Source organism: Syngnathoides biaculeatus, chromosome 1 (assembly GCF_019802595.1).
Source record: "Syngnathoides biaculeatus isolate LvHL_M chromosome 1, ASM1980259v1, whole genome shotgun sequence".
In the NCBI taxonomy this organism is placed as follows: Eukaryota; Metazoa; Chordata; class Actinopteri; order Syngnathiformes; family Syngnathidae; genus Syngnathoides; species Syngnathoides biaculeatus.
This window is the reverse complement of record NC_084640.1, coordinates 6,924,971-6,952,818: the sequence shown is the minus strand read 5'-3', so window position 1 is coordinate 6,952,818 and position 27,848 is coordinate 6,924,971. Positions and strand designations below refer to the sequence as shown.

Genomic DNA, 27,848 nt, shown 5'->3' with positions numbered 1-27,848 from the left:
TGGTGAACGCTCGCGAACGTCGAGGGGAAAGCCACAGTCCGAGTCCGAGTCGAGAGGCGCCACAGTCGGCCACTTTCTGCGTCTTCGCGGCTCCGGATGGCCGCTTAACCACGAAGAAGTTCCTCTTCCTTCTCATTGATGCGATAAAAGCGGATATTTCTCATCTACTCTGGAATCTGACTGAGGAGCACCAAGATGAAATATAAAGTAAGTGTGTGTAAAATGTTTTCCTTCGGGTGTCATAAACTGGCGGCAGAGGCAGACGTGTAGCTGCAGGCGATGAATAACTTTTACACCCGGGCTTGAACTTTGCAGAGAAAGCGATCGAATGGTCGCCGAAGCCGGCTATAAGATGAACAACATACTGTCACTTTTGCATGTTTGACGTGTGCTTGGTACGTCTGCTTTATGCACGCACCCCCCCCCCCACCCCAACCCAACCCCACCCCTAGCCGTCAATACCCCCCTACCCTCCTAGCCCCTATTTCAACAGTTATTGCAACAGCAGAGGCGTCAGTAGAGCGAAAATGTGACTGGGTTCCTTGCACCCTGTCCACCCCACGTACACATTTGCATTCAATAACTGTTTTCCTACTTAAGATATATGAGATCATGCTCACCTATACCTGCTTGAAATTGCGCATATACTGGACAGCCAAATGGAACCGTTAACATAAATAAGCCTTTTAACGTGGTTTACTTAATACCTTCCTGGGTTGGGTAGCTGCAGTCTCTCTCGGTTTATTAAATGTGGCATTTAATTTAGTTCACTGAATAGACTGCACCAGAATTCCAATCACAGAAAATAATCTTACAATTTAAGCTTCCAACATATCCGATCTTCAACCATTCTGAGACGGCAGTTGTGACTTGGTGCTTTATAAGAAAAACCGAATTGCGTTTGATTGTAATGTACTCCAAGTGTTTCTGTCCTGTTCTACTTGAGATTTCATCAATATTTTAGAACGTCGCACATTGGCCAAAGCTCAAAGTTCAGAAACACTCCTTCTCCAATCATTGGCAATGCTCAATTCCTATACTAAACCGTTTTATACTCCTATAAAATATTCACAGATTACATTTTAAAGTCAACGTTATCATAAACGTGAGGCCTTTACGTGGAGATTCTTCAGGGACCCTCGGAAAACGGGACACATCTCTTGGATTTGTTGTGAAGCCTCAAATATTCCTGTGAAGTCGCTTCAGCGGCGTTCCTCCCACGAGCCGTGTAATTTTCTGTGAAATATGTTGTGACACAAGACGCGACTCGAGATTATCAGCTGTAAAAGTGTACAGTGTGTTCAGTTCACCAAAGGCTGTCGTTTCAGCGCGGTCACACGCAGCACCGGTCGTCATTAGATGAGCTCACGGGCTGACCGCACTCTCGTAGGAATCCGTCCCAAATGCCGGGATGATTCAGAGGCTTTCAAGGACAGGGGGCGGGGGGGCTGCGCTTTTTGCGGGTTGTTTTCTGGAGTTGCTGTTTGTCAAGATCGCCTTGTTGCTCGGCGTCAGGCCGGCTCTGTCTTTTGCAAGGGGCTCGGAGGGGTTGGCCGAGACCAGTGGGCGTGCATGCGGACTGACTCACTCACTGCTCTGTTTAAATATACACTTTACATAGCGGGCTCACGGTTTCGGCCTGTGATCTTTGCAAGGGGGGAGTTTGGATATTTATGAATCAGCTCGCAGAGGAGCGTTTTCTACAGTCGTATCTCTGCGTAGGAAGGAAACTGACACGGTGTGCGACCTCACCGACACAGAATCGTGTCTACACGTCTTTGTTTGACTTTCTCTCCTGGCTTTCAAGATAGCGGAGCGGCCGCTGCTCTTTGCTTTAGATAGTTAAGATATTTCCCCAAATAGTGTCCAAGGGTGCTTCGTTCCTCAACCGCAAACAGCCCAAAGCATTTATTTGAAGCCGGCAACTATTTGCGACCAGCCCTTTGCTTGTATCAAGGCGCACCTGCCTGAATAGTGAAGGGAAGCTGACAAGTGCATGACGTTTACTTCGGATACTAAGATTTAGTTCTCCAAAGGAGGGATGAAAACTACTTTGAGCCCATAAATGTAAAATAATCACATGAAACCAGTGTGGCGCTAACTGCACGTCTTATTATGCTGGATCGATGTCATTCTCAGGACAGTCCCAAAACTTATTCCAGCGTTCGTAACCTGGAAACATCGAATGCTGGCACACCACAGATCCTCTTTGACTGACCCGTTATGTGTAATTATCAATTAATTGTGTCTTGGGGCAAACTGATTCACTCGCAAAGACCGCCGCTAGCCCTCCAACTCGTCCGAGCCGCACGAATCTGATCCGCACGTCGAAATAGGAGCTCAGAGCATTATTGCTTCGGCGCCATCTGGTGGGATCTTGATATCGGGAAAGTGTTGAAGTGAGCTGAGGAGTTTCATTTAGATCCTTTCCGATTTTTCTCTCCTCACGGCAGGCCCACGGATACCAAGGCTTCACTGTATACACATCAAAAGTTATTTGACAAGAGGGAACGCAGGGTGGCATGGAGAGAGAAGGAATCTGCCACTGCTTGGATGGCACATTGTGCCCCAGCTTCCCTGTGGTGTTTATCAGATTTCTTTCAGGTCAGCCCCCTTCTTTAAAGCTGCGAAATAGCTGCAGAGGTCACTCTCTCAGATCTCCGTGTTTGTGTTTGCACTCAGTCCCATTGAAAGATTTACTACTTTATAAAGCGCAGGGGATAGCGTTTCAGTCGGAATTCAACATGTCGCTCGGTCGCTTGCTGTTTGTCAGAGAGGCTTTCCAAACAGGTGCTCAGGTGTGAGGGGAAGGCTTGTCTTTAATGCGCATAATCCCTTCAGCGGGGCTGTACGCACGCACTCTGATCCCTCCCAGCGTCAGCGTGGTCCGTGGATTTCAACAGACCCTGACACCTGTAGTACTTTCAGGAGTTCAGACTGTGCTGGTGGAAAAAAAAAAAAAAAAAAATTCCACTGCCGCTTCCACAGGCTTTTAGAGCTGATGTCACAGTTGCCAAAATAGCTTCACAAACCACAGTGATTAGGTGGCCAAAATGTGTGTTTCCTCACTCTTTCATTTTTTTTTCTTTATGGGTTCAGCTTCCAGGCACCGCTCCCAGGCTAAAGGGAGCTGGAGGAGGGCAAAGCAGACATTGTTATGAGTGGGGAGAAGAATCCCTGATTCTGAAAGGGGCGGCAGCAAATGAAAAGGAGAGGAAGTTGTGGGGTGAGGGGGGCGGGTGACGAAAGGGCAAAGTTAGATGTGTTTGGTGACGGGGGGGAGGGGATGGGAAGGGAGAGGTTGACGAGCTCCCTGGGAGAATGAGAACATTCCAGGACATTGGGCTTGGGAATGCCGTCCAGAAGATGCCCGTGATTGTTTCAAGGTGGCCTGTTACATTGTTGAGGATTCTGGCAGGGGGTGGCCATACTTGTGCAGACAGCCGCATTGTGTTGCAAGAACCCTTCTGCAAGAAACACTTCTTTTCCTCCCATTGAAGAATCAGTCTACACCCCCCCCCCCCCCACCCAAAAAAAACGTGCACACAACTCTGTCTACTGGTCGCGATTCCAGTAAACTTCAATGAAATGCCCGTTTTCAGCTTCTATTTGTATGGTTTCAAGTGAACACACGGAGAGCTGCTCCCCCAACGAGAATGCATGGTCGCTAACTCACCATCCCCCTCCGCACCATCAGTCAACTTTAACAATACAATGGCAGATGATCTTGTCAGAATGCGTAACATCCGCAATATGTCTTACAATAATTTCCACATTTGACCTGAAGGGTGTAAATAATCATCAAGTACCCCCCCCCCTGCTCTGAAGAATGCCAACTATTTTTTTTGGGTCACCTCGCAAGATTATGAGCCCCTTGTCAGTCGGTCAGGTTTGACCCCGGAGGAAGTTGACCCCCACGGTGGGAAGAAGGAAGCTTGACAGCTGAGAAAAGTTATTAATTTCAGTGCAAAAGTTAGTACATACCGCAGCACTTGTACTGTGAAATCCATTACGTGGTATCCTAAGACTCCACCGAGTGCTTTTTTTAGTTTTTGAACTTCAAGTGACAATCTGTTCGAGGTATTTCACTTTAAAATAACATTTTAAAATAATTTCCTAGTACGAATAGCATCAATGACTCAATTTAATTTTTATTATGAATCTTAATAAACTTTGTCAAACATTTTTTAAATGATAAAAATGGCTCCCACTGACAATTTTTATTTCGCATTGTGTTAAATTAAACTTCACTGTTGGAAATGTAGCCTTTCAGACCAAAGCTACATGATCAGTTTGTTCTTCAAAACGCCAAATGTCACGCTGATTATGTCGATACCATCATTTTTATTACTTTATTATGTCCGGATGCGGTTATTTTGAACAAAAAAAAAGGCCTTAGTGGGTCTGCGTGTCCCCTGCGATGTCACGACCAAATGTAACATAAATCAAAATGTGCTGTTTCCTATCATTAAAAACAGTACGAGGAACAAGCCAATTTGGAACTATCAAAATCTTTTGGTCTATTTTGACATTTTGTAATATTTACTTTGAAATGTACAAGTAGTCTTTGCCATTTAATCATAATTTAAAAAAAAAAGTCCTCAAAAGGAACCATCTTCTCTTCTTGCAAAAGACAAAAGACTGTATTTTTTGGGGGGGGTTTAGGGGCATTTTTTTTTACCGTGAAATCGCAAAGACGGTGCCACGGATTAACATCTCATTGGCAATTCCTATATGTAAAGCCATCCGACTTGGGCCCGCAGTGATACCATGAAGATGATTTCAGATGGTGCTTTGTGCCCCTCTGGGGGGATTACTTTGTGTCTCCAGGGCCCACCGAGATGCACCCATGCAGCGTTTAGGCCTCGGCGTCAAGCTTGGAAATAATGCGCAGGTTTGTCTGATGCCAGTACTGAATACTGGTTGTGAAGTTTTTACTTTTGGAGCATTTGTTTGTACAAATTCCTTTTCTGGGGCAGAGTTACATGTGGCAGAGGTCCAGAGTTACGTCCACAGCTCTTCAGTTTGAGGGACAATTTTACTCCCTGCTGCTTCAGAGTATTCAAAGACCAAGAACGTCTTTGCATAATACATGAGGCGACACTACTCAATATGCTTACGCGGCAGTACTTCAAATTTATGGAAATAGATCCACTTTTGAGCATGGTTTGCATCGGGCCGCAAAAGATGGGAAACGATAAGGCCAGCAGGTCGTAAGTCGCCTGGTTCGCTTTAAGTTCTGGCGGGGACGGGAAGCGCTGCAGGGTAGGGAGTGATGATGGAGACAAATGCAGGATCATGTCAAGCTACCCAGTGGTTTCTGTCACAGTAAAGAAATAAAATTTCTGTAATGAATGGAAAGGGTTAAGAGGAGTTGAAGGAGTTTGCAGTCTAACTTGGATGTTTTGCAATCACTTCCTGTGAGCTAATAAAACCTCCAGCATTTCACTCATGTCCTGCCCGCGTTGTATTCATTATAATTTAGCTTTACAGTACAACTGGAAGTGTGTAAGCAAATGACATCAGTCCAGTCCGACTGCTCAAATGCATCCTCACAGTTGTAAAGGGGTTTACACATCTTTGTAGGCCACCGGTTTCCCCCCCCCAAAAAAAAAAAGCTTCTCCTTGAATTGCAAATCACCTGGGATTTCTTTACCCGAGTCAGCACGTAGTTGAAATGGATCACCACACATCCAGCCATTGGGTTTGCTAAATACACACTACCACCGATGGCTTGTCATTAGACTCCCAAGAATCGGCCCAAAGGAAATGTGCCTTCTCAAGCTAAAAGTGTATTCCTTTACCATGTTAAGAGCCTCATGATTTTGAAAGAAAGACTGAAGAACATGAGGCAAAGTCTGGCACTCGATTGCACGAAAAGTAAAATTCATGTAGCAAATGACTAATTCAACACACAGCATAAAATAATTTAGGATTGTTTGGAGGAGACTCACCTAAAAAAACAAATAAAATAGATGAGCCAATGTACTTTGTCAGTTGTGTTTGTCTGAAATGTATGTCATCTCGGGGCGTTCACACTCGCTGACTGGCAGTGATCACAAGGCTAGAATGAGCTATTGGTTTATTTTAGACAGTTCCAAAGCGCAGCATAGCACTCTTAACTAATCTGAATTACTACGTGGGACATAAAGGGTCACTGTCTACGTGAGGCGGGGAGGTTAGATAATGTTTAATTGGCCGTGCAAAGACTGCGTTGGACATTGACGTTTGTGTTTTCCATACCGCTATTTCATACGCAGGCAAAGGAGCTTGCTGTGTAATTACGCTCCGACACAGCCACTGGCAGAGGTTACAAAGAGTCTGTAATCAGGGGTAAACCTTCCTGAAAAATGTCCAAATAAGAGAAATTACCGTGTACTCCGGGCACTGAACCACTTCCCATGAGTCTTTTCCTACCCAGAACCCTTCACACGGCCCATTTATTTGAACTGGCTCTCACCCGCAGCAGGCCTTGCTCACTCTGAGGAGCGACTGGCAAAAGTCATCAGGTCCTCATTATCGTCATTACCATAATTATTTTCTATATATAACCATGTGAAATGAGGCCACATGAGTGAGCTGCTTTTCCCATTCCACTAAGTTACAGTGGTGTATTCTCACAGCTGGAGTGGAGCACTTTTTTTGTTGTTCCGGGGGGGTTGCTGTTTGTTTGTCCTCTTTCTTGGAGTGAGGACACGAGTTGTGCAAGAGTAGAAGGGGATTTTGAGCATTTATGAGCTTGTTCATCCCAAAATTCTCTTCATTACTCACCCTAAAGGGCCCAAAAAGCACAGAGACCTCCACTCACTGCCAGCAAAGGTGGGGCTCTTTCATCGGCCAACAAAGTTACATAAGGTCGATTTTATTTTTGGAAAGGTCAGTACAGGCAAAGGGAGAGGAGGATTACACAGTCTGCGTAGAGGCCAGACACTGATGGAAAAAGCCTGCCTTAGTCATCACTGTCTGTGTGCGTAGAAAGTCGTTCAGGGGGGCGGGGGAGGGCGACAGACAGCTGGATCTTTAGGTTGTACATTATACAGTGATCCAGGTGGAGCGCTAGACAGTTCCGCTCTGCGCTATTGCATGCCTTCTGCTGATGAAAACACGCGAGGTCTTTATGCCAGATGTTGACAAGGGCAGACAGAGGCCTGGCAAAGGGGGGTGGGGGGGGGACATATTTTTTTTACTTTATCTTGGCACACAGATTGATTCGAGAGACACAAGATTCAGAAGCCGTCTTGAAAGACTGAGTCGGGTGAAACTATTGGGGTCAAATGTAAAATTGCAACTTCCCATAATCGATGTACTCAAACAGGCATGTGCACAGAGATTTTAGATGACAGGTGTTCAAGCCTAAAAAGAAGCCACAGTGTGGCTTTCGACAGTGTAAGATTGGCGGCACGGGGCATCAACATGGTAGGGATACTATCTTAACCCCAGAGAACCCAAGACATCCAAATCCTCTTTTTTAAAAGGGAAAATCCAGTCCTTTGCATGAATAGTCTATCCAATAGGTCATGTAATATGTACCCTATTTTGACTGTGATGTTAAATCCTCTCTGATTTAATAGTGTTTTGAGAAGATTTTTATCGACAATTACGAATTTTCAGAGGCACTGCCATTTTCACGAGTTACATGACCTACGTGCGCGGATGTGACGTAACAAAGGCTGGATTTACATGGGACACCATTTATGCCCAGCGGTGATTTTTCTATTTATCCTCATCTGATGAAGACATAGAATTATCGCTTGATCGGGAAGACGGAGCAATACTCCCATACAGATTTGAAGCTGTATTTGTAATTAATGGTGAATATTCGGATGGTTCTTCAGGCGGAATGACGCGGAGTCAGACTACTGGAGGCCTACGCGCGACATTAGTGCGTAAGCAAAGCCCCCCGGGAGCTCCAGGCCGGCAGCCACGGATAGTTTTTCGGACGGTAATGACGCGGCTTCTGACGAGCGAGCTCAATGACGCGGCTTCTGACGAGCGAGCTCCGGCGGCGGGTTGCGAGCCAAGCTTCCAGGCGACAGAAGCCGTGAGCCCCGGACACCGAAGCTAGCCTAAAGACCTCCGCCGCCACCGAAGCTCACTCGTCAGACTCCGCGTCATTCCCGTCCGAAGAACCATTGGCGGCTTCCGGCCCGGAGCTCCGGGGGCCTTTGCACTTATGTCCTGCACGGAGGCCTCCAAGAAGTCAGACTCCGCGTCATTCCGCCCGAAGAACCATCCGAATCTTCAACATTTATAGCCACAGCTTCAAATCTGTATGGAAGTATTCCTCCGTCTCCCGATCAACCGATACTGCTATTTCTTCATCAGATGAGGATAAATCCGAGAAATTAGAACTGGGCATAAATGGTGTCCCATGGAATCGAGCCTTTGTTGCGGCACGGTACATGTCACATCCACGGACGTAGGTCATGTGACTCGCGAAAATGGCAGCGCCCCTGAAAATTCGTAATTGTCGATAAAAATCTTCTCAAAATCTTCTTAAAGGAGAGAGGAATTAGCATCACATTGTCAAAATAGGGTACATATTACATGACCTACTGGATACACTGTTCATGCAGAGCACTGGATTTTCCCCATTAAGTATGTGACCCGCATGGGTCCTCTAGGGTTAAGCAAGACAGGAGTTATGGCAGCCGGTTAAAAAAGATCGCTGCAGCAATGTGGGGACTGTTTAGTAGTGTGAATCATCCTAAACTGTAGCGTGACAACAGGGTAGAATTAGCATGTGTTTGTTTTTGATAGCTAGCTCAGTATTTCCAAAATATAGAATGACACAGCAGTAGCAAAGGGGACAAAGGTAGATTACATTAGCGCTCTCTTTCAAGGTTTTATATCGTTTTGTAGTTTTTTTTTTTTTTCTCTCATTTAGATATTGGTTATTTTTTATTTGCTGACGCACTGAGCCTTATCTACACAGCTTCCTGCAATTTGCCAAGTGTCGCCTATCTTAATTCTGAAGAAGTATATCATAGTCCCTCTTGCTCTGCCAAGCTGGGGGTTTTTTTAGGTCGTCGGGATCAGGAACATATCACAGCGTTCTTGAGGGAGCAGTAAGACGACTTGCCCCGTCACTGACCTCTAAATGATAACTTCCTGGAAGCTCACACTCCTAGGTGGGAGTCGCATAAGGGGCCCTTCCTTTCCCTTCCTTCCCTCTCCGCCCGCCCGCCAGCCTACATCCAAATGGCAAACACGTGTGTCGAAAGCATGATCAGTGGCACAGGAGCGTCACCGTGTTGTGACTAATCTTTGTTTATGTCGGAGACGTGACGCCCGGTTGATAATAGTCGCTTTTATTTGCTCATATTACAGCGGCGCCCACACAAGTCAGGCAAACAAATCACGGCGACGTGAGCGGTGTGTTCCCGCTTTGCGTCACATTAGAGAGACGTGTGTGACGGTTGTTTTCACAAATAACCTCTTTATGCAAATCATTATGGCTGTTTTATATTGCCTTTCCCATACAGATTTTCATTTATTGCTTTTATGAGGCTTCCAATCTAATCTAACCAATGGGCAACTTCCTGTGTGAAGGTGCAACGTCAAACATTTTTCCCACAAAGTGCCAATGGAAGCGAGAGATTAAGTGGCTTTATCACAGCAATTGCACATCCATATTGAATAACGGGTATAGCTAAATACGGTCAAAAACAGTTCTAAAATATCGAGTCCATGTTTTGTACATAAAAGTTAAAAACAACTAAGATGTACTCAATAAATGTACTGCAGTGGATTAAGAAAAAGTTCAAACAAATGTATGCACGGTATGAATATTTAATTTGGTGATTGAGGGAGCCCGTGTACCATGAGTGGTATGACTTTCAGTAATAGTCGAGATATTGTGTTAGTGCTTGTGTCAATGATAACATTACTGTTATGTAGTTTTACGTATGGAATGTGTACAGGCGGCACGGTGGCTCAGCTGGTAAAGCGTTGGCCTCACAGTCCTAAGGTCCTGGCTTCCTGTGTGGAGTTTGCATGTTCTCCCCGTGCCTAGGTGGGTTTCCTCCGAGCAAACCCGGTTTCCTCCCACATCCCAAAAACATGCAACATTAATTGGACACTCTAAATTGCCCGTAGGTGTGATTGCGAGTGAGGCCGTTTGTCTGATGTGCCCTGCGATTGGCTGGCAACCAGTGCAGGGTGTACCCCGCCCTCCTGCCCCTCGACAGCAGGGATAGGCTCCAGCACTCCCTGCGACCCTTGTGAGGATAAGCGGCGAAGAAAATGGATGGATGAAATCTGTACAATTTCTTCTGCGCATTTAAGATTCAAGTATTAGGAGTTTAAAAGGGTATTGCACTAACTGTAGTTGGAGCTCTGGTGTTTCTTAAACTATTTTACTATATATATTATTATATAGGATTATTTCTAAGTAAATGTTTTGTTTTTATGTTTTTGATTGGTTAATGAAGATGACAAATCATGTCAGGCATTGCACATTATGTTGTGGATCTTTCAGGCCTCAAAGAGAAGTACTGAGACAGGGGGGAAAAAAAACAATCCTGATAAGTATGAGGATTAAATTAAGTTCCATTAAACCATTAAAAAGGGCCCTGTGGCTGAAGTAAACAAAGCAGGCAAGTTGATGTATGCATTAATGTGCTCTGGGCCTTGTGATATGATTAGGTTTGCATAAATGCATTGCCGAGGTCTACTCCTTCTCTCAAAGCCCAAACTCGCAAGGGATCGGCTCCAACTTCCCCGTGACCCTGAAAGGATAAAGAATATGGAATCTTGTATGTGATGTCTCAGTGAGGATGTGTTGTGAGTTTGAGTGCAACACTGTGGCTGACGTGCTAGCTTAATACAAGAATTCTCTCACTGTAATTAACAGAGACAAAGGAGTGGACAATGGTGCATGGTGCACGCTGCTTGTGCCCGTAATGAGATTTCTCCTTGCTGCAACCTGCTAGCTTGCCACAGCAGCCTGGAAAATACGCAGAAAGCAGATTTAAACAAATACAGTAGCTGTAGTAGTCATCGCACAAAGGAGCTGTTGCTTTCTTCATGGATGACTCTGCCAGGCTAGATCAAATTATCGAAACGGGCAAACACTCGCATCCCCTCCAATTGGATGACGGCTGACCTCCGAGGTCGCGATCGAACGCGCTGCGGGTGCACCTAGTGGGTAGCTAGGGGTGGAACTTGTGGGTGTGTCGGGTGTTGCTGACTAATGGCGCTGACAGTGCACTTAGACAAAGGCCAAAGCGGTCAGAAGCACAGTGAGAGATAACGGCGGCGGTAACAAGACGCGAGACTTTCACGTGGGAATTTGTGTGATTCTGGCCGAGAGGAAGGCCGAGGAGGGTGCAACATAGAATCAAACCAGAGGGAACCTCAAAGCCAACTTCCTGGTTCTCACACACAGTTACTGTACAATAAAGGCACGATAACAAGCGAGGAAATGCTTAATCTGATACAATATAGGAGGCTTAATGACAAATAACAGCAAAGTAAATCAGTGTTGCAACTAAATGCATGCATTGTTTGTCAATCAACATGTAGATTCTCTTTCATGATACATGAAAGGACCCATTTCAGCACAATATATTTTGTAATCATAGCTATAGTGCAGTATATGGTTGGCTAATATTGTATGCATTTCACAAAAGTGTATGTATATCCAGGTGGACTGAAAATATTCCAAGAGGGGACAATCTTCATGTAGTCATCGTAAAAAAAAGGCAGACATTTAATCGCGTGTTCATAGAATGAAGAGGATTTGACACACTTTAAAGACGAAAAGCCTTGGGACAAACCTCTTTATCAATTATTTAGTTAATAAGTGGATTGGCAGGGCCGCTTACTTCCCCCTGAATTAATTTTTCATCGACATTTTGGATCATTCTATTTGCGGGAATGGTTTTTTGGGGACACTTTTGTGTTCAGGAGGAAGGTCCCAAAGGGTCCAGCTAGGAGTTTGACCCCGTCAAACACTTTTGAGATAAACTGGAACAGACATAATGAGCCAGGCCCTCTCTCACAAATGCTCTTTAATCGACAAATGGACACACACTGTTCAATCTTGTTAAAAGTCTTCCCAGAACACTGAAAGCTGATGGAAAAAGTGCAAAAGGTCTCCAATTCTTGTACCCATATGGAGTATGTTGTCATGGTTGAGGCCTGTTTGTGTGTTGAACTGCTCTCAATATTTGTTCATGTGCAAGTGTAAAGCCCCATTCATGCTAAGTTGATTCTTTCCAGGCGTAAAAAGTCCCAAAAAGGATAATGGTGCATTTAATGTAGCAATTAGCAGCGAATGCCTGCCCAAAACACTGCAGCGGCACACTCCAGGGCATCTGCTATCGACAAAATCTGCCTGTTAGACTCATTATATCCTAACCCCCGCTGGCCGGAACACGTAGCTGTGCCCGCGAGCGGGGAACCAGCTGAGAAAATCCCGTCAAGTTCAGATTTGTTTGAAAGACATCTGGCGCGGAGCTGCAGGCTAATGCCATCTGTATGGTAATTTGAAGTGGGGTTCAAGTTCAAATGCTACCGCTGATATCTAGATATAGGAGCTTTCAAAATGGGCTTTGTCTTCAGATCAAAAAGTGCATATATGGAGCATATTTTTGCACAGTGTAATGAGGTTTTTTTGTCTCTCCATAGAACCTCATGGCCAAAGCGTTGTACGACAACATGCCCGAGTCCCCAGAGGAGCTGGCCTTTCGGAAAGGGGAAATCCTGACCGTCATTGAACAGAACACAGGCGGCCTGGAGGGCTGGTGGCTCTGCTCTCTGCACGGCCGTCAAGGCATCGCCCCCGGCAACCGTCTCAAGCTGCTCATCGGTCCCAAGTTCGAGGCCCAGTCGCCAGTCGCCGCCGCCGCCCAGCTGCCCCACCAGAGCTCGGCCTTCCAGCATAAGGCTGGCTCGGGGGCCCAGGGCCTGTACCAGGTGCCACCATCCCTGCAGACTCCACAGCAGCAGAGCCAGCAGTGCATCTACCAGGTGCCCTCGGGTCAAGATGTCTACCAAGTGCCATCGAGGAGTACCCTAGCTGCCGATAACACACCGAGCAAGGTAAGATACTGCGAAAGAGGCTCATAACCCAAATAAGATGGATGTATCCAGCGGCTGGGTATTGGGTCATTGGCCAGAAACCAAAGCAGCAAGGTGTATCATTTCACTTGCAATGCCCCAGATATTGTACAATCTAGCAAACTATTTCCGTTATACATTGTACAGTGTACATGTTTTCGTATACAGTACTTTGCAAATGTTCACACTAGAACCTCCCCACTAAAAATTCCACTGGTACCCTATCACGTTTCAGCTCCCTTTTGTTAACTCATTACCAGGGAATGATGATGCTCCCAAACCGTTTTAAGGTTAATGTTATGTTGCCTCCTATATTTAAAATGCAGAATTATCTTTTTGTGCACTGTATTGTCTGTGCTTTCATCCTGGATCAGGCTGTGCCAAGGTGGAATTTGAAAATTCCACACCATCTCATCCTGAACTTTCTGTTATGGCTTCAGACCAGACCTTTCCCACTCGGAAAAGAGAAAATCTCCTCCAGTTTAACCACTTTTTCTTCGATTAGTCACATACTCCGACAGTCATTGCATCTTTAAACAGCAGCATTTCTTTTTTAACTTTCTCCATTAATATCAAAACTAAACATAAGCAGCATGGCTAGATCGTCTTTGCTCTACGTTGCCCAGACTCTGGACGCTGTCATTTTAAAACACGTTGGGTGGGGCGGGTATAAGGTAAACTAGGAAAAGAGAGTGTGGCGGAGCAGCGGTCGTTGTTAGAGAAAGTTCCGTTAGCTGCCTAAAAGAAACCAGTGGCTTCTTCTTTTCATTTTTTTACAGTACGTATGTGAATTGTGCAATTGGATGTAACAACCAGTCATCCCTCACTCATTGAATCACATTGCAAAATGCCACAAACTGAATAGCTGTATGTTATACTTTCAATTTGCATTGGATTTTTTTTTTTTGAGCGCAGAATATCTGCGAAGAGACTGCATCAGCGCTGCACAATTGCGCACACACGCAGTTTAAAGGGAACATTGGCTGATGTCTTTTTTTTTCGGCACGCCATCCCGCGATCGACCAAGACTGCCTCGCGATCGACTCGACGCATTGAGCACCCCCGGTTTACAGCTATCACCACCGCCTGGAAACATAAGTTTATTGTTCCAAAACATACCCTCGCGTCACAGAAAGATGGCTTGAAAATTAACAACATAGCACTGGAAAAAGAACTTTGGAGGAGCAACAGTGATGACAAGCAAAGATTCTGAGAAACTGAGAGAAATCTGCATGTATTGATCCCAACAGACTTTTCTTTGGGATCAGTGCAGATTTAAAACACCAAATGGTGGGTGTGGCCAACATACGCAAGGGTGGTTATAGAGACGCAATAGGACATGACATTTGCACAATTGCCCTCGGCTCCCATCATTGAACAAGAAGAAGGCCGACATGTCAGAGAGATTGTGGTTCCGCGATGACAAATGTGGACTGGGTGTGCCGGGCCTGCTGTTTACCACAGAGCAGGGTAGTGTTTTTGTGCAAGGGCTCCCGTTTGGCTTTAGCCAGGCCTGGGCGCATTGTCTGTAGCAGAGCCAGTCTAAGCCGCAGAGGCCTAGGGAATCAGTTCAGTGGAGGGAAAAGCAAAACTGCACAAAGCCATTTTTTGGTGGAGCCCAGCTGCATTAAAAATAGAGATTTCCCCCCCCCCCCCCCTCCTCTGCATTTAATTGTTAGGTTATGGCTCACTAGCAAACACGTAGCACTTAGCTTGGTCACTAACAGCATAGCCATATAGTTAATCATAGCTATAGTTGTTTTATTGGTTCATTTTATATTTTTTCACAGCATGTAATTTATCTTCAGATGCTGGAAAATATAGTGCAAATATAGAGCACAGACACACCAGTGTGGAAATATACCAGCGCAATGGAAAATGCTAACTAAAATTAAAACCAACTTGTCAAAAACAAACTGTAAAAGTTATACAATGTAGTTTAACTATTTACTTTGCATGATCGTGTGGGAACATCTTTTTCACACGCAGACGACAAAACGATCCACTTTCACACATACGTGCAGAAGCGACAGAAAACGCTGTCATAAGCATACAGCCCAATACAGTAGTTGACAGTTTTGGGTTTTTTTTATGCATATGCACGCCAACTGCTACTCCACCTTCAAAAGCGCTGTTGTTGTGTCATTGGATGAAGGTGGTGCCCTCTGATTGCTTGACTGTAAGCTAGAGTTTCTTTATCATATTTTGTCTGAAAATTACTTTTCAAACATTGAATTGATTAAAACATCCCAAAGCATTCCCCTAATTATCGAGCTCCATGACTTCTCACAGATATGAATCACACGTTGAATGAGATTTTGGCATCCTAAGGGTGTTTTCTTTCTGTGAACGAATTAACTTTTGATTATCATTTGAACGAGCCCAGGTGACCATGATGGTGGGGAAACACTAAGTACTGCACGACTCTCTGCACATGCGATAAAGATGAAGAAGAGCAGCCACGGGCCGCCAGGAGAGAGCGAAAATCATCAAGCTATTTTCCACTGTTAGCTTTAACAGAACAGTTTCAGAAGCTTTGATGGGAGCATGGACAATTAAATGCACTTTTCCTGACAGTTTTTTTTTCTTTTTTTTTGTGCCGTGATCATGTTATTGGAGAGATTATATTGAGCTTTGGATGTGTATTTTTTCCTTAGATGTGTGGTGGTAAGCGAGTGCAATTTCGCCATCATGGAATTTGAGTTCAGTCTTGATCAGCGCGTCACATGCAAATGAATTTTCTCCTCGGGATGCATTTGTGCATTGTTGGGAATCCAGACAAGGCTCTTTTGTTTTGCAGTGACGTCTCACTATTGGACACGAGCACCGTCAGTCCGGTGTTTTTTTTTTTGGAAAACTCTTACCGTTGCCAAATAGTACAAGTTGTTTTTGGCTTTTATGCTTCAACAGTTCCTTTTTAGGCCTGCTGCTGATGATTCAAAATCGATAAATGCCGTAAGAGTTATTTTCCAAACGTACGAATGGTCCAATGGTTCCCTTTAGTGTAATGGAAGAAGAGAAATGACAACATTCCTCACATCAGGGAGGCTTTAACCTCCAAGTCACCTTCATTTCACTTTCTTTCTTTTTTCTCCAGTAACTTTCAGAGTCTGGCCTGAATTGGGATGTCTGAAAGTACATCAAGGAAAACAATAAAAATTCATGATAATGTATTCTTTTTTTGTCTTCAACAAGAGACTCATAACAAAATCCACAATGGCTTCCCATGTTTTTATATATAATGTAGGTTTATTGTATTCACAACGGATTTAATCTCATATCATTATCAACCGAAAAACTTTCTCAAAAAAAAAAAATGGTGGTTTGTGGTAGTGCTAGATCTCTACGGAAACTGAGTGATAAGATCTCGGCCGGCACAGCTGAATCAGATTCGTAGTCGCCTCTCTGGACTTCTATTCAGGGGTGAGTCTCCTTTCACAACAAGAAGTTTGTTATTACTATGAGGCAAGAGCTGGCAATCTATAAAAGCAGTTGTTGCGCATGAGCATAGTGACCGAGAGACGTCGCCACCCTACTGGCCTGGCATGGACATGACAGCGTCCATTTGAACGGGGCTTGTTCTGATTTGTATGCAAAACAAAAACCGAAAGGATGAAATTTCATGTTTTGACTAGATTGTTGTTCTCCATCTACAACTGTCCCTTCACCCACATTAAATGAACTAAATTATCATTTGAAACCCTTTGTAATTGAATAGTAGATGTCCTTTTTCGACTTTGACGAAAATAAGTTCACTTCAACTTGAGTCAGCGTTGCGCAAGTCCCAATTTTTGCTTTCTGAACCAACCGCCTTACTTTATGATTTCCTCCAAAATTTGTCATCTGGTTTGCACGGTGCAGATCCAGATTGGCAACCGGCTATTTTCTCTTCATGTGGTGTGGAGCTTTGGTGTATAAATGCACACTGGGGTTTGGCGCTGTCTCCCTCTGGTTTGATGTCGGCCCTCGTCCTCAACTGACCCTCGTGTCAAGGCCTCCCAACGGGATCTACGTGAAGCTTGAAGCTCTGGGATGGCCCAAAGAGAAGCCATTGTGCTCCTACTGAGCTCATTTCTCTGTTTCTTCATTTCCTTTCTCTCATTGATTTGTGAAAGGTGTGTCTGTTTCACTCCACGGTGCCTCTGATTCCCTTGTGTTCCCTCCTCTGACTCAGTCTCTGAGGTCATAGTGTTCAAAGATGGGTTGGGTTCACAGTTCAAAGACCTCGGCCAAGCGTCTTATCTACGCCTACCAGACGGGCTATTCATTCCTCACTTCCTGCCCCTTGGAGCTCTGCTCCTTGTATGGGCATTTCCTCCAGTCAATGTGTCATACCCACAGGCTGAATGTCTTCAAGACTGCCATAAAGATCTACGGGACGAAAGGAGTCTCACACAAATCTCGAGGAAGCGATAGTTGTTTACGGTCTACGAGGGTGTGTCATTCACCTCGATAAAGCTGCGGTCGTTAGTGACCCTGTTAGGTGTAACAAATGGCTTGTTTGTTTGCCTTGATCATATTTTCTCTGCTTAGTCGTGCGTACCGCGATCTCAGCCCCACGTAGGTGACTTATGTCTTCCTGGAGCACGCCAACTCCTTCGAACACTCGCCTCGCGCGCTATTGTTGTTGCAGTGATGAATTGCCGGCCCGTGAGAAGTGACCAAGGGGGAGGAGGCTCATAAATCAGTTGTAGCAACAACAACAACAAAAAAAAGTAATCTGCTGTGTGGTTTGCATTCCGAGAGGACTTTGCCCCTTGAAGGTTTAGAACAGTGCTCACCATAAATGAGTCATAAAAGCAAAGTAAGGATAGATGACAGGAAGCGCTTTGCTGGAAAATTTTGGCAACGCAAACGGTGATTTGACCTATTGGGTGTCTTATCTGTGGGATTACTGATGGGTCTGCCTGCCAATTTAGTCAACATGGTTTTGGCTCTCTTTTCACTATGGTAGCATTTAAAAAAAATAATAATAAAAAGCTTCACACGGTTGTACTACAGTTCGCCATTTGGCTTTGCGCTCAAGGATCATTACTGTCGCTCCACAACATCCTCTATTCCCCCTAGGAATTACAATATGTAATGACGTTTACGGAGAAACAAAATACCGCATGGCAACTTTTAACATTCCTGCGGAATTGAGAAGTCGCTTTGATCCAAGCGGATGAAAGATGATCCTTATTTGAGCCTGAATCGGTGGCTTCTCATTAAGTCGCCTGTCGGTTTGGGTGTCGTCTTTCGGCTATCTAATGGCGACGCGGCTCAGGGATTAAATACTTAATTACTTGCATTAATTGCTTTTGAGCATTAATAGTCAGCCCCGAGTTGTAGCGAAGGCAACGCCATCAACATTAGACATGTTTTATTGCAGTCATTCATCAAAGTAGTCAGCATAAAAATTCCACTTTTATCTCACATAGAACGGATTGTCATTGTGTGTGCATACCCTTGTGTGTGTCTCTAAGACTTGCCAACATCCAAAGAGGTGGATGAGAGATCAGCACTGATAGTAGTCCGAGGAACAAGATTAGGACGCATGAATGACGGATTCGCCGAATTGCCGGAAGTCTCATTGTCGCCATCTTTTGGTGAGCTGTCTCATTAGGGTTGTTGATTTATGTCAGTAAGCTATTATGGGGGAAGAAGAGCTGTCCACAAATGAACGAGTGTTAAATGATGCCTTCCTGTTCGATCGAGCCCCGCACACACACACGCACGCACACACAATGCTTCTTTATCACAAGAGATCTTTCATTATATTGATTTATAAAGTGAATCTTGAGAGTGTGGCCACAGCGACAGAGACAACAGCAAAATACGGCGTGATCCAATTCAAAAAGTGTTCTTTGTTTCCCTTATTTTAGCTTCAACGCAGAGACGAAATGTTAGAAACAGCTCTCAGCTTCATGCAGTGCAGATATAAAACGATCATGTTTTTAATACTGATCAATAAACATAGAAGATTATACTCTTCATAGAGGCTATTTTAGCTCATGTATCATATGGTGTGGATGTACCTAATTTAGTGGCAGAGATTATATGCATGCGGGCTACAAATTTTTTTGATATTAGCTCAAATGAACTCTAATCATAAACTGGGAAATAATTCCTTTTGTTGGAAGGCTTTCTTGCCTACGCCATACCCAAGTGAAGAATGGAGGTGCATATAAAATGGTGGATTTCAGGGATTCCCAAGCAACCCCATTAGATTGACACTGTGTCCCCCTGAAAAGTTAAGGGGTGATACTTTGACACTAGTTTGACACAACATTTGGTGGGAACGTCCATCATGACAGGATCAGGAACACGTGCATAGTAATGAAAAGGAAATTAGCTATTTAACCTTGGAGCAGGCCATTAAATCTACCATTCTTACCATCGCTCTAGTTATTGTAACTTTCTTGTATTATCTTATTGTAATTTCAGGTCAACTACATGATTCTACCAACCGGTTCTTGATATTATCACTACTGTATTACACACTGTAAAATGTGCTGTGACTGCAGTATGTAAAACCCAAAGGTTTATAAAAAGCTCATGAGGCAGTTGTTGACGTTATGACGCCGCCTCTCAAATAACACCGAATTAAGTCTTAAAATGTCCTACCTGCCAAAACCTGAGCCTGCCAATGTGCAAAGCAAACAGCGGGAGGGCCGTGATTCACTCGCCGCCGCGCATAGGTGCATTAGCAGCGTATTGGTTTGGCTCCTCGGGCAGCAGTCGAAACCTGATTCCACTTTAGTCACACAGTTTGTGGTGCCTTCCCCGTGAAGGAATCCTCGGAGCCTATCACCTTAGTGGGAACAACTGTTTGTCCGTTCGCTCGGGAGGCCTTTCCTGAGGTCATCGCCTCCCCTCTTTCTCGCTCTGAAAGAAAAAAAAAAAAAAAAAAAGAGTGCCACCAGCGCCACAAAAAGCACCAACTTCATCGAAGCAGGTAAATATTTACAGAGCACCAATTACCGCAGTGGCCGGCCCGCCTCGGGGCAACAGCGTGCTGGGTAAACAAGAGGGTGGAGATGAGGGAATAAATGAGCAGTGTGCACATGGCAAAGCTGACGAAGTAAAAGAGTGCTCTTCTGAGGCGTTGACACGTACCTGTGGAAAAGGTCGCTGAAGGTTTTACGGGGGCACCTTGCTGCCATCTGCATGTGGCAGCTGAGTCCAGATACAGTATCGTCTTATCGGCAACGCACAGATTCAACCCGCGGGGCCAAACTGACCTTTAACAGTTTCTCTCTCTATTGGCTTTTATTTTGGGTTCAGTTCCACCAAGCAGTTCAGTTTAACGGTAAACCCCGATACAGCCTGGATTTTCACAACAATAAAAATGCCTTTGAGTCCTCGCTATTGTATCTTGTAAATGGGCCGCTTGTGTAGATCAGTTACTTTGGTATCCTATACAAATCCTGACTAAACTGGAGCCTATCCCAGTTGACTTTGGGTAAGGGGCACTATTCTCCATGGTTTGGTGGTCTGCCAATAACATGCACATCTATGGACGATTTAAAGTTCACAATTCCCCTTATCTCGCATGCTTTTTTGGAATGTGGGAGGAAGCCTCACCAGCAAAGGGAGAATATGCAAACATCTCACAGGACGGGTTGAACTGGCTCGGAATCTCAGAAGTGTGGAGGGTCTGCTAATCACTAGCACGCCGATAAATTACTATGTAGCTTTTTTACCAATTGAGACTTTAGTCTGCGATATTGTGTCAGCATATCTCGCGTATCAGTTTTGCGATGCTCGTAGAACGAGCAGAGATACAGTTCATTCCGGCCGAACTAACTTAGCTACATGAATCGGCTACCAAAGTCGAAGGAGCGTAGGAGTCTCTGACTGACAGTGTGTGCGAGTGTTTGTTCCTCCGCTGGTTTATTTCAGCCTCGGTGTACATTTCAGTTGTGAGCTGCTGGCCGCTGCGTGCGTGGGCAGGTATGCAAGCAATGAACACCTTAAATCACCTCGAGCTTGTTGAAATCAGACTGATTAGAACCATATGAACTTCACCTTGGACTCCAACGTTGAATGGCATTCCTTTCCATACTGAGCAACATACTCCTATTTTCCACTCCTCGCTGCCCCCCCACCCCACCCCCTCCTCCTTTGGACTTTTTTTCATAAATCTCTTCAGCAGACCAGTCCCTCCTCAACCCGCTTTTGCTTTTCCCGAAACATTAATCCCGTTCTGTGCCAGCTGAGCTTTTCTTCATTATCAAAGATGGTATTTGGCTAGTAAGTCAGCTTTACGATGACTCAAGATGAGTGGATACCATGACTAAAGCCTCATAGCCCCCTGGAGACCTTTCCCATACGTACAATTCCGATTTTCCAACTGTGGTAATGAACCTTGCTCGTTCCACTGAGGCGACGGTAGCAAGTGGGGGTGGAAAAAAAAAAAAAAGGAGTTCTGGGCCCAGTGAAGGACATTCCCAGAATTCCTCTGTCTGTCTGATGCAGCGAGGAGGTCTGGAGCTTTTAGGGGATAGGAGGCAGCACTGTGGGGGGAGGGAGAGTGGAAAGAGTGGGATTAGGAGGTGTGGAAGGACTGATCAGCACTGACGGGAAGGAGGGGAATATATAGGATTTATAAACAGAAAAGGAGTGAGGCGAAAACACCACTCGTCCAAGAGAAGCCGGCATAGTGATTTGATTTCCAAGCAGTAATGATGTCATTATGCTTAAATCCTGTCTGCAGCGTTAAATAGCCACGTGAATTTATCCATAGCAGCAACAAAGTAAAAAATGTGGCAGCGCAAATCATGGCAAAACATTTGGAATAAAGAAACAACTTCATCTGCTCAAGCTTGATTGGCTTTCGAGTTGTACTAGCAGAAGTTTGTTTCTCTTCTCGTTTTCTTAGTCGAAAATTAAAGACTCCACAATGCCCACAGATGAGAATGTGAATTGTGAAGCTATGAATGCTACGGTGGACTGGTGGCCCTTCCGGAGTGCTCCTCGCCCAAAGTCGACCCCGAACGGGATAAGCAGTACAGAAAATGGAGGGATGCTACTATTCTAATAGGAGCTCATAACGCTGTCCCCTCAAAATGTTTCGTAATCACCCACTCATGTTGGGTCGAGGCAATTTGTGGTTTTTACCTTTTCAGCCGACTATGTTCAGCACAGAGCTGCTGATGTGATGTGACACAGAGAGAGAGAGAGAGAGAGAGAGAAAGAGTAATGAGGGCTGACAGCTGGCACATGGTCAGCGTCCTAAACCCCCAGGTTAGCACAACACCTAATTGACGTCCTTAGCACGGCTGACTCATAGCCAATTTCCATTACGCTGTCAGTACCTTTTATGACATCAGTCTTCAGTCTAAAGTTCCTGATGAGGAGCCTCGCATACAACACCCATGTCCTCGACAATCGACCTAAAAAAAAGGGAGTCTGTGGGGCCTGTCTCGGCATATCTGCCTCAACTATATCCACTCGCCGTTACTGGGTCATACGAGGACGAGGAAATGAGAACCAGCCTCGACAAAGAGCAACCCGAAACAGACAAAAGAGAAATTTGATTGTGGGTGGCGGGAGATGTGCTTACAACTGGGGTGGGCATTTGTCTTGAGTACTGCTGTAAAACCAAAGTGCCATTTTTAGACAGCAGGGCTCATTGATTGCTCTCTCTCTCTATCCCCCCCCCCCCCCCCTGCTGTGATTGGACAGGTGGTGACCCCCACCAGAGTGGGACAGACGTACACCTACAGCCCAGGCCAGCACAACCAGCAGGACCTCTATGATGTCCCACCCAGTAGATCACAGGGGGTTGGTATCTTTTTTGGTTGCTTTTTTTATATCCGCAACATAGTCCAATCGTTAAAAATCATAAGATCCTTAAGCATTTGAATGTGATTACATTATTGCCATCTACATTAAACTTTTAAAAGTCCATTGGTGCACTCTGATTGCTTCTAATTAATTAATTTAAAAGAAAACAATAATACTATCAATATGTTTTCTTCAATCTACAAAGAAAACTTTGAAGACTGTTAATGTTTTCCCCATACAACATTGTCTGGGAATATATAAACGTGTTCCCCACCCCAAGCAAATCATAAACTCTATTTCAGCTTTCGTAGACGTCTAAAGCACAGGTGTCAAACTCAAGGCCTGGGGGACAAATCTGGCCCACCACATGAATTTATGTGGCCCACGAAGCCAGATCTAGAGTGTCGATTTCCATGATTCTTGTAAAAATCTGGACCAAAATTTCAAAATGTCATATATCATAAATGATAAGGTGGAGATATTACAAGCATTTTTGTGCTACCAAACTTGAATAGTTGAAAAACACATTTCCCTTGATTTCTGATTCCAAAACTAGTTCATAAATTGCTGATGTAAATATGATGAGATGGTGAAATATTTTTGTTCCACAGTCATAACGGCCCTCTGAGGGAAACCGGAAAAACAATCTGGCCCGCAAGAAAAATGAGTTTGACGCTCCTGATCTAAAGAGATATTTTCTTTGGTCGTATTTGTAGTTATACAATATACATAAACAATATATGCACACAGGGTCCTGTATTTTACTAAACTATGCTTCTGCTTGTGTAAAGTCCTAATTACAGTAATTATTTGAAAAACACTTATAATATAAAATAGTCAAATGAAAAACAGTGACAATTAAAGAAAACAATTCCCCACCTTTAGTTCTGTAGTTGTCTTACATGCTGGAAGGAGTTGATTGCATGTCGTTGGTGACCAGGAAATATCCTGGATCAAGAACCTTAATGGGGGGAAAAAAAAAAAAAAAAAAGAGAATTACATTTGAGTCCAATAAAACACAACTTTATACATGAAGGTCACCAAGATTTTAGAACGCCTTCTCATTGCGATGCAGATATAAATAAAAAAGAAACGCAAAAAAAGTACAAGGAATGTTTCAACTCGCAGGATTCAGGCTAAAATGGAATCTCCTGTGTTGTTAATGTTCCTTTTTCAGGTGTATGATGTCCCACCCGGTCAGATGTTAGGGTCCCCATACCCTGGACAGCACGGAGCTGCACGGAACCAAGACATCTACGACGTCCCCCCGTCTCAAGCGGATCTCAGGACGCAAGGACAGGACGTTTATGACGTCCCTCCTTCTTCACAAGCGGTAAGAGGACAGAACACTCCCACAGAGAGAGGAGCTTATTTTATTTGGTTTAGGAAGTCATTGTTTTTTACATTAAAATGTTTTCGGGCAGACATCCAACAGTTTCTTATGAAATATAGTGGGTGTTGTTAATAATGACCTGGACGTGTTGTAAATAACATGCCTGTCCTTCACCTCCAGGTCTACTCGGTACCACCCTGCAGAGCCAACCCCTCCCAGCAGGAGGGCACTTACGATTTCCCGCAACCTCTCAAACAGATGCAGGAGGGCATCTATGACGTTCCGCCGCCCGCCCTCTCCAAAACCACACAGAACCCTCAGTCAGTTTATGACATCCCCCCCAGCATGGAGCCCACCGCCCTTCACCAACGACAGAACAGTAACGAGGGCATCTACGATGTACCGCCGACCGCTGTCCTGTCGGGAGGGGCGGCGTCACCAAGCGACATCTACGACATTCCGAGGGGCATGCAGCTCTCGCAGCAAAGAACCTTGCCCACCGACCGGGACAAGGGCATCTACGACGTCCCTGCCCAGGATTCCCGAGCCGCGGCGGACGTGACCGATGGCGTCAACCGCTTGTCCTTCTCCAGCACGGGAAGCACACGGAGCAGCATGTCCACTTCCTCCTCCTCGACGGGAACCGGTTCGGAGGGCCGCTTGGCTCTGGACGTGGACACCGCCGTCCAGAGGTTGTACCGTCTGCTGCAAGCTGTGGAGGTCTCGGTCGGGGCTTTGCATTCCATGGCGGCCTCCCCTCACTGGAGGACTTTTCCCTTCATGGAGCGCCACGCCAACGACGTCCGCACAGTGCTGGACAGGGTCCGGGCGGGTCTGGGGGACTTTGTCGTGTTCGGAAAAGGGGCCGCGGCGAACGCCACGGCCCTTTCCGACTCCACCCTCCACAGCAAGCTGAGAAGGCAGCTGGGTCGCCTGGAGGACTCGCAGCAGATCCTTCTTCAGATCTACCAAGTCTTGGAGAACAGCAGCTGGGCGCTGAACACGTTGGCCGCCTCTGCCGCCAGCAAGCATCACAACAAGACCGACGAGCTGGACCGCTTCGTCATGGTCTCCAGAACCGTGCCGGACGACGCTAAGCAGCTGGCCTCCACGATAGGCAACAGCGCCGAGCTGCTGTTCAGGAGGACGCACATGGAGGGGTCCTTCTCCAGCGGGAGCACGCCCGACGACAACATGAGCCACCCGCTCACGTCGCCTTCCTCGGACAGTGACACCTACGGGGGGCAGACCAAGCCTTTCCCAGTGCCAACCAGCCAAGACAAGGACAACATGAACAACAGTGAGAAGTGTGTTAAAAGCTGGATGGAAGACTACGACTACGTACATCTGCAGGTACATTGCACAATTGTTGCTGCAGTGTTCCCCTGCGAGTTCGCATTTTTCAAGTCATCGTTTTGGAGGTTTTGCGGTATACTTGCTAGTTGTAATAGCATTGCAAAGGGGAAAGGAGAGGCACAGTCGTAGTGAACACAGTCACGCAGAAGCTGCTGTCGGCAACAGCTCTCGCCCAGACGCTCACACGCAGATTCACAGATGACACATCACCAAACCCCACCTCTTAAGGCACATACATGTAGACAAACACGACAATACATACAGTAGTTACTCTACCTTTTTGAATTGCAGTTTGTTTGGGTTTTTTTTGCATTGAAATACTTTAAAAATGTCTTTCAAAAGTCTGTTTTAATGACAGGTTTTAGGGGGCATGCGAGAGTTGTAATATGAACATGACTGTTTTCATAATTTAGATTCATTGTCATCTCAAATCTGCAAGATTGAATGGGTTGTAGTATTTTAGTATAATTCTGGTAGTAAATGGACAAATAGTGATAAATAATGTAGTGATGAAAATTGACTGTCTTTGTTGCCTGGTTGATATTTAAGGCTTTTCTCACACACTGGTGCCCCTCTTACAGGGTAAAGAAGACTTTGAGCGTCAACAGAAGGAGCTGCTGGAGAAAGAAAACATCATCAAGCAGAACCAAGCTCAGTTGGGCCAGGAGCAGGTGAGTTTGAACAATCTCAGTCTAAATTTTAGGTTCACATCCACCATCTGATAAGAATCGCTGGAAAAACGATGTGTATTGTATTTGCATTTACATTTAAACTCCAAAATGTTCAACCACACCGTATCCGACAACTAATGTCAGTCGTGCGATTACTGACAGATCAACCAGTTCAAGAAGCTGGAGGAGGAGGTGATCAAGCCCGTGGAGAATGACATGTCGCAGTGGATGCCTCACCAACACCCGGGCAGAACCGCCGCCACCACCCAAGCAGAGACAACACCGTCGCCGTCCGCCTCCGCTCGCACGTGCGCCCGGGACCGCCAGCTGCTGGGTTTCTACTCGGAGCAGTGCGAGCAGCACTTCGTCACGCTGCTCAGCGCCGTGGACGCCTTCTTCAGCTGCGTGAGCTCCGGGCAGCCGCCCCGCATCTTCGTGGCGCACAGCAAGTTCGTCATCCTCAGCGCGCACAAGTTGGTGTTCATCGGGGACACGCTGTCCCGGCAGGCCACCACCCCCGAGGTGGCCAACCGGGTGATGAACTCCAGTAACGTGCTGTGTGACTTATTAAAAATGGTGGTGGCGGCCACCAAGACGGCGGCGCTCAACTACCCCAACACGCCCGCCATCCAGGAGATGGTGGACAGGGTCACTGATCTTTCACATCACGCGCAACAGTTCAAAGAACAGCTGCTTCAAATGGCTAAATGGTGATTCTGTTTCCTCCATCTCTTTGTGATGCTGTACAAAGTGTGTGTTTTGTAAATATTTGCTCTATTTTTGTGTAGATTGTTTTACGTGGATCTTTTTCATTCAACATTCCAGTCGTATATTATAAAGCACCTTATGTTTGTTTCACCCGTAGTGTCGTTGACGTGTCGTACTGCTGGATGTGTTAAAATATGCTAATATCCGTGTGTGTGTGAATGAAAGGTGGAGGTTCTCCACAGATAAAGTAAAGACTTGTTTATAACCATGACGCTGTGTCTTTTAAGTTCTTTCCGCACATCAAAATGAAATACTAGTCTCTTTGAAATGCATTTTGAATTTAATATCTTCATAGAGTTTTAAAAATAATCCACCCACACTGCCTGGCCGGTGAATTGTTACACTGTAACGGAGTCATCTGTACATTTCCTTTCCCGTCATTCTCCCCTGTCAAATCCTCATCCTGATCAGACATGAAACTGTCATCCGTGGCTTCTATTCCAAAAATAGATGGTTATTTTTTACCATAAATGAGATGATGTCTTGCTAAACAGGGGCATACTGTACTGTAAACTAGCAGATAAAGAATAATTCCTCAGCCTTCCGGGAACAGTGGATGTGACAGAGGGGAATGAGGACATGATGTGTTTTGTATGTGTTCTCTGAGCCGTGAGAGACTTCTTTTTTTGTTGTTTTTTTTTCTGGAAAATGCCAAAACACATTTTGTCCGGCTCAAAGTGTACTGAGCTGACAAGATGCTCTTCACATCGGGTACACGACGGTAGTTTTCTCCAGTTACGCGTAACGCAACTCGCTGGCATACGGGCGTCCTTTTCTCCTAAACATCTTTACTAATCCCACTCACTAAGTATTTTTCATTGTAGCCTCTGTAAAATAGAGAGCGGCTGCTCAATAGATGGGACAATGTGAAGAATAGATGGCCG

The 27,848-nt window shown here is 45.3% G+C and overlaps 1 protein-coding gene across 3 annotated transcripts; it reads left to right on the top strand.

Annotated features, from left to right (window-relative positions):
* nedd9 (neural precursor cell expressed, developmentally down-regulated 9) lies at positions 1 to 27,212 on the top strand. 3 transcript variants are annotated; one of them, XM_061847508.1, is made up of 9 exons: positions 1 to 207; positions 9,924 to 10,015; positions 10,099 to 10,223; positions 12,634 to 13,047; positions 22,735 to 22,833; positions 24,014 to 24,169; positions 24,350 to 25,522; positions 26,107 to 26,196; positions 26,359 to 27,212. In XM_061847508.1, the coding sequence occupies exons 4-9, from the start codon at positions 12,640 to 12,642 to the stop codon at positions 26,908 to 26,910; spliced, it is 2,478 nt and encodes an 825-aa protein (XP_061703492.1). In that variant the 5' UTR covers positions 1 to 207; positions 9,924 to 10,015; positions 10,099 to 10,223; positions 12,634 to 12,639; the 3' UTR covers positions 26,911 to 27,212. The 3 variants fall into 3 exon arrangements, with proteins under 3 accessions (XP_061703492.1, XP_061703583.1, XP_061703455.1); XM_061847599.1 differs by lacking the exon at positions 10,099 to 10,223; XM_061847471.1 differs by lacking the exons at positions 9,924 to 10,015; positions 10,099 to 10,223 and having other exon boundaries at positions 26,359 to 27,211.
* The last annotated feature ends 636 nt before the right edge of the window (positions 27,213 to 27,848 follow it).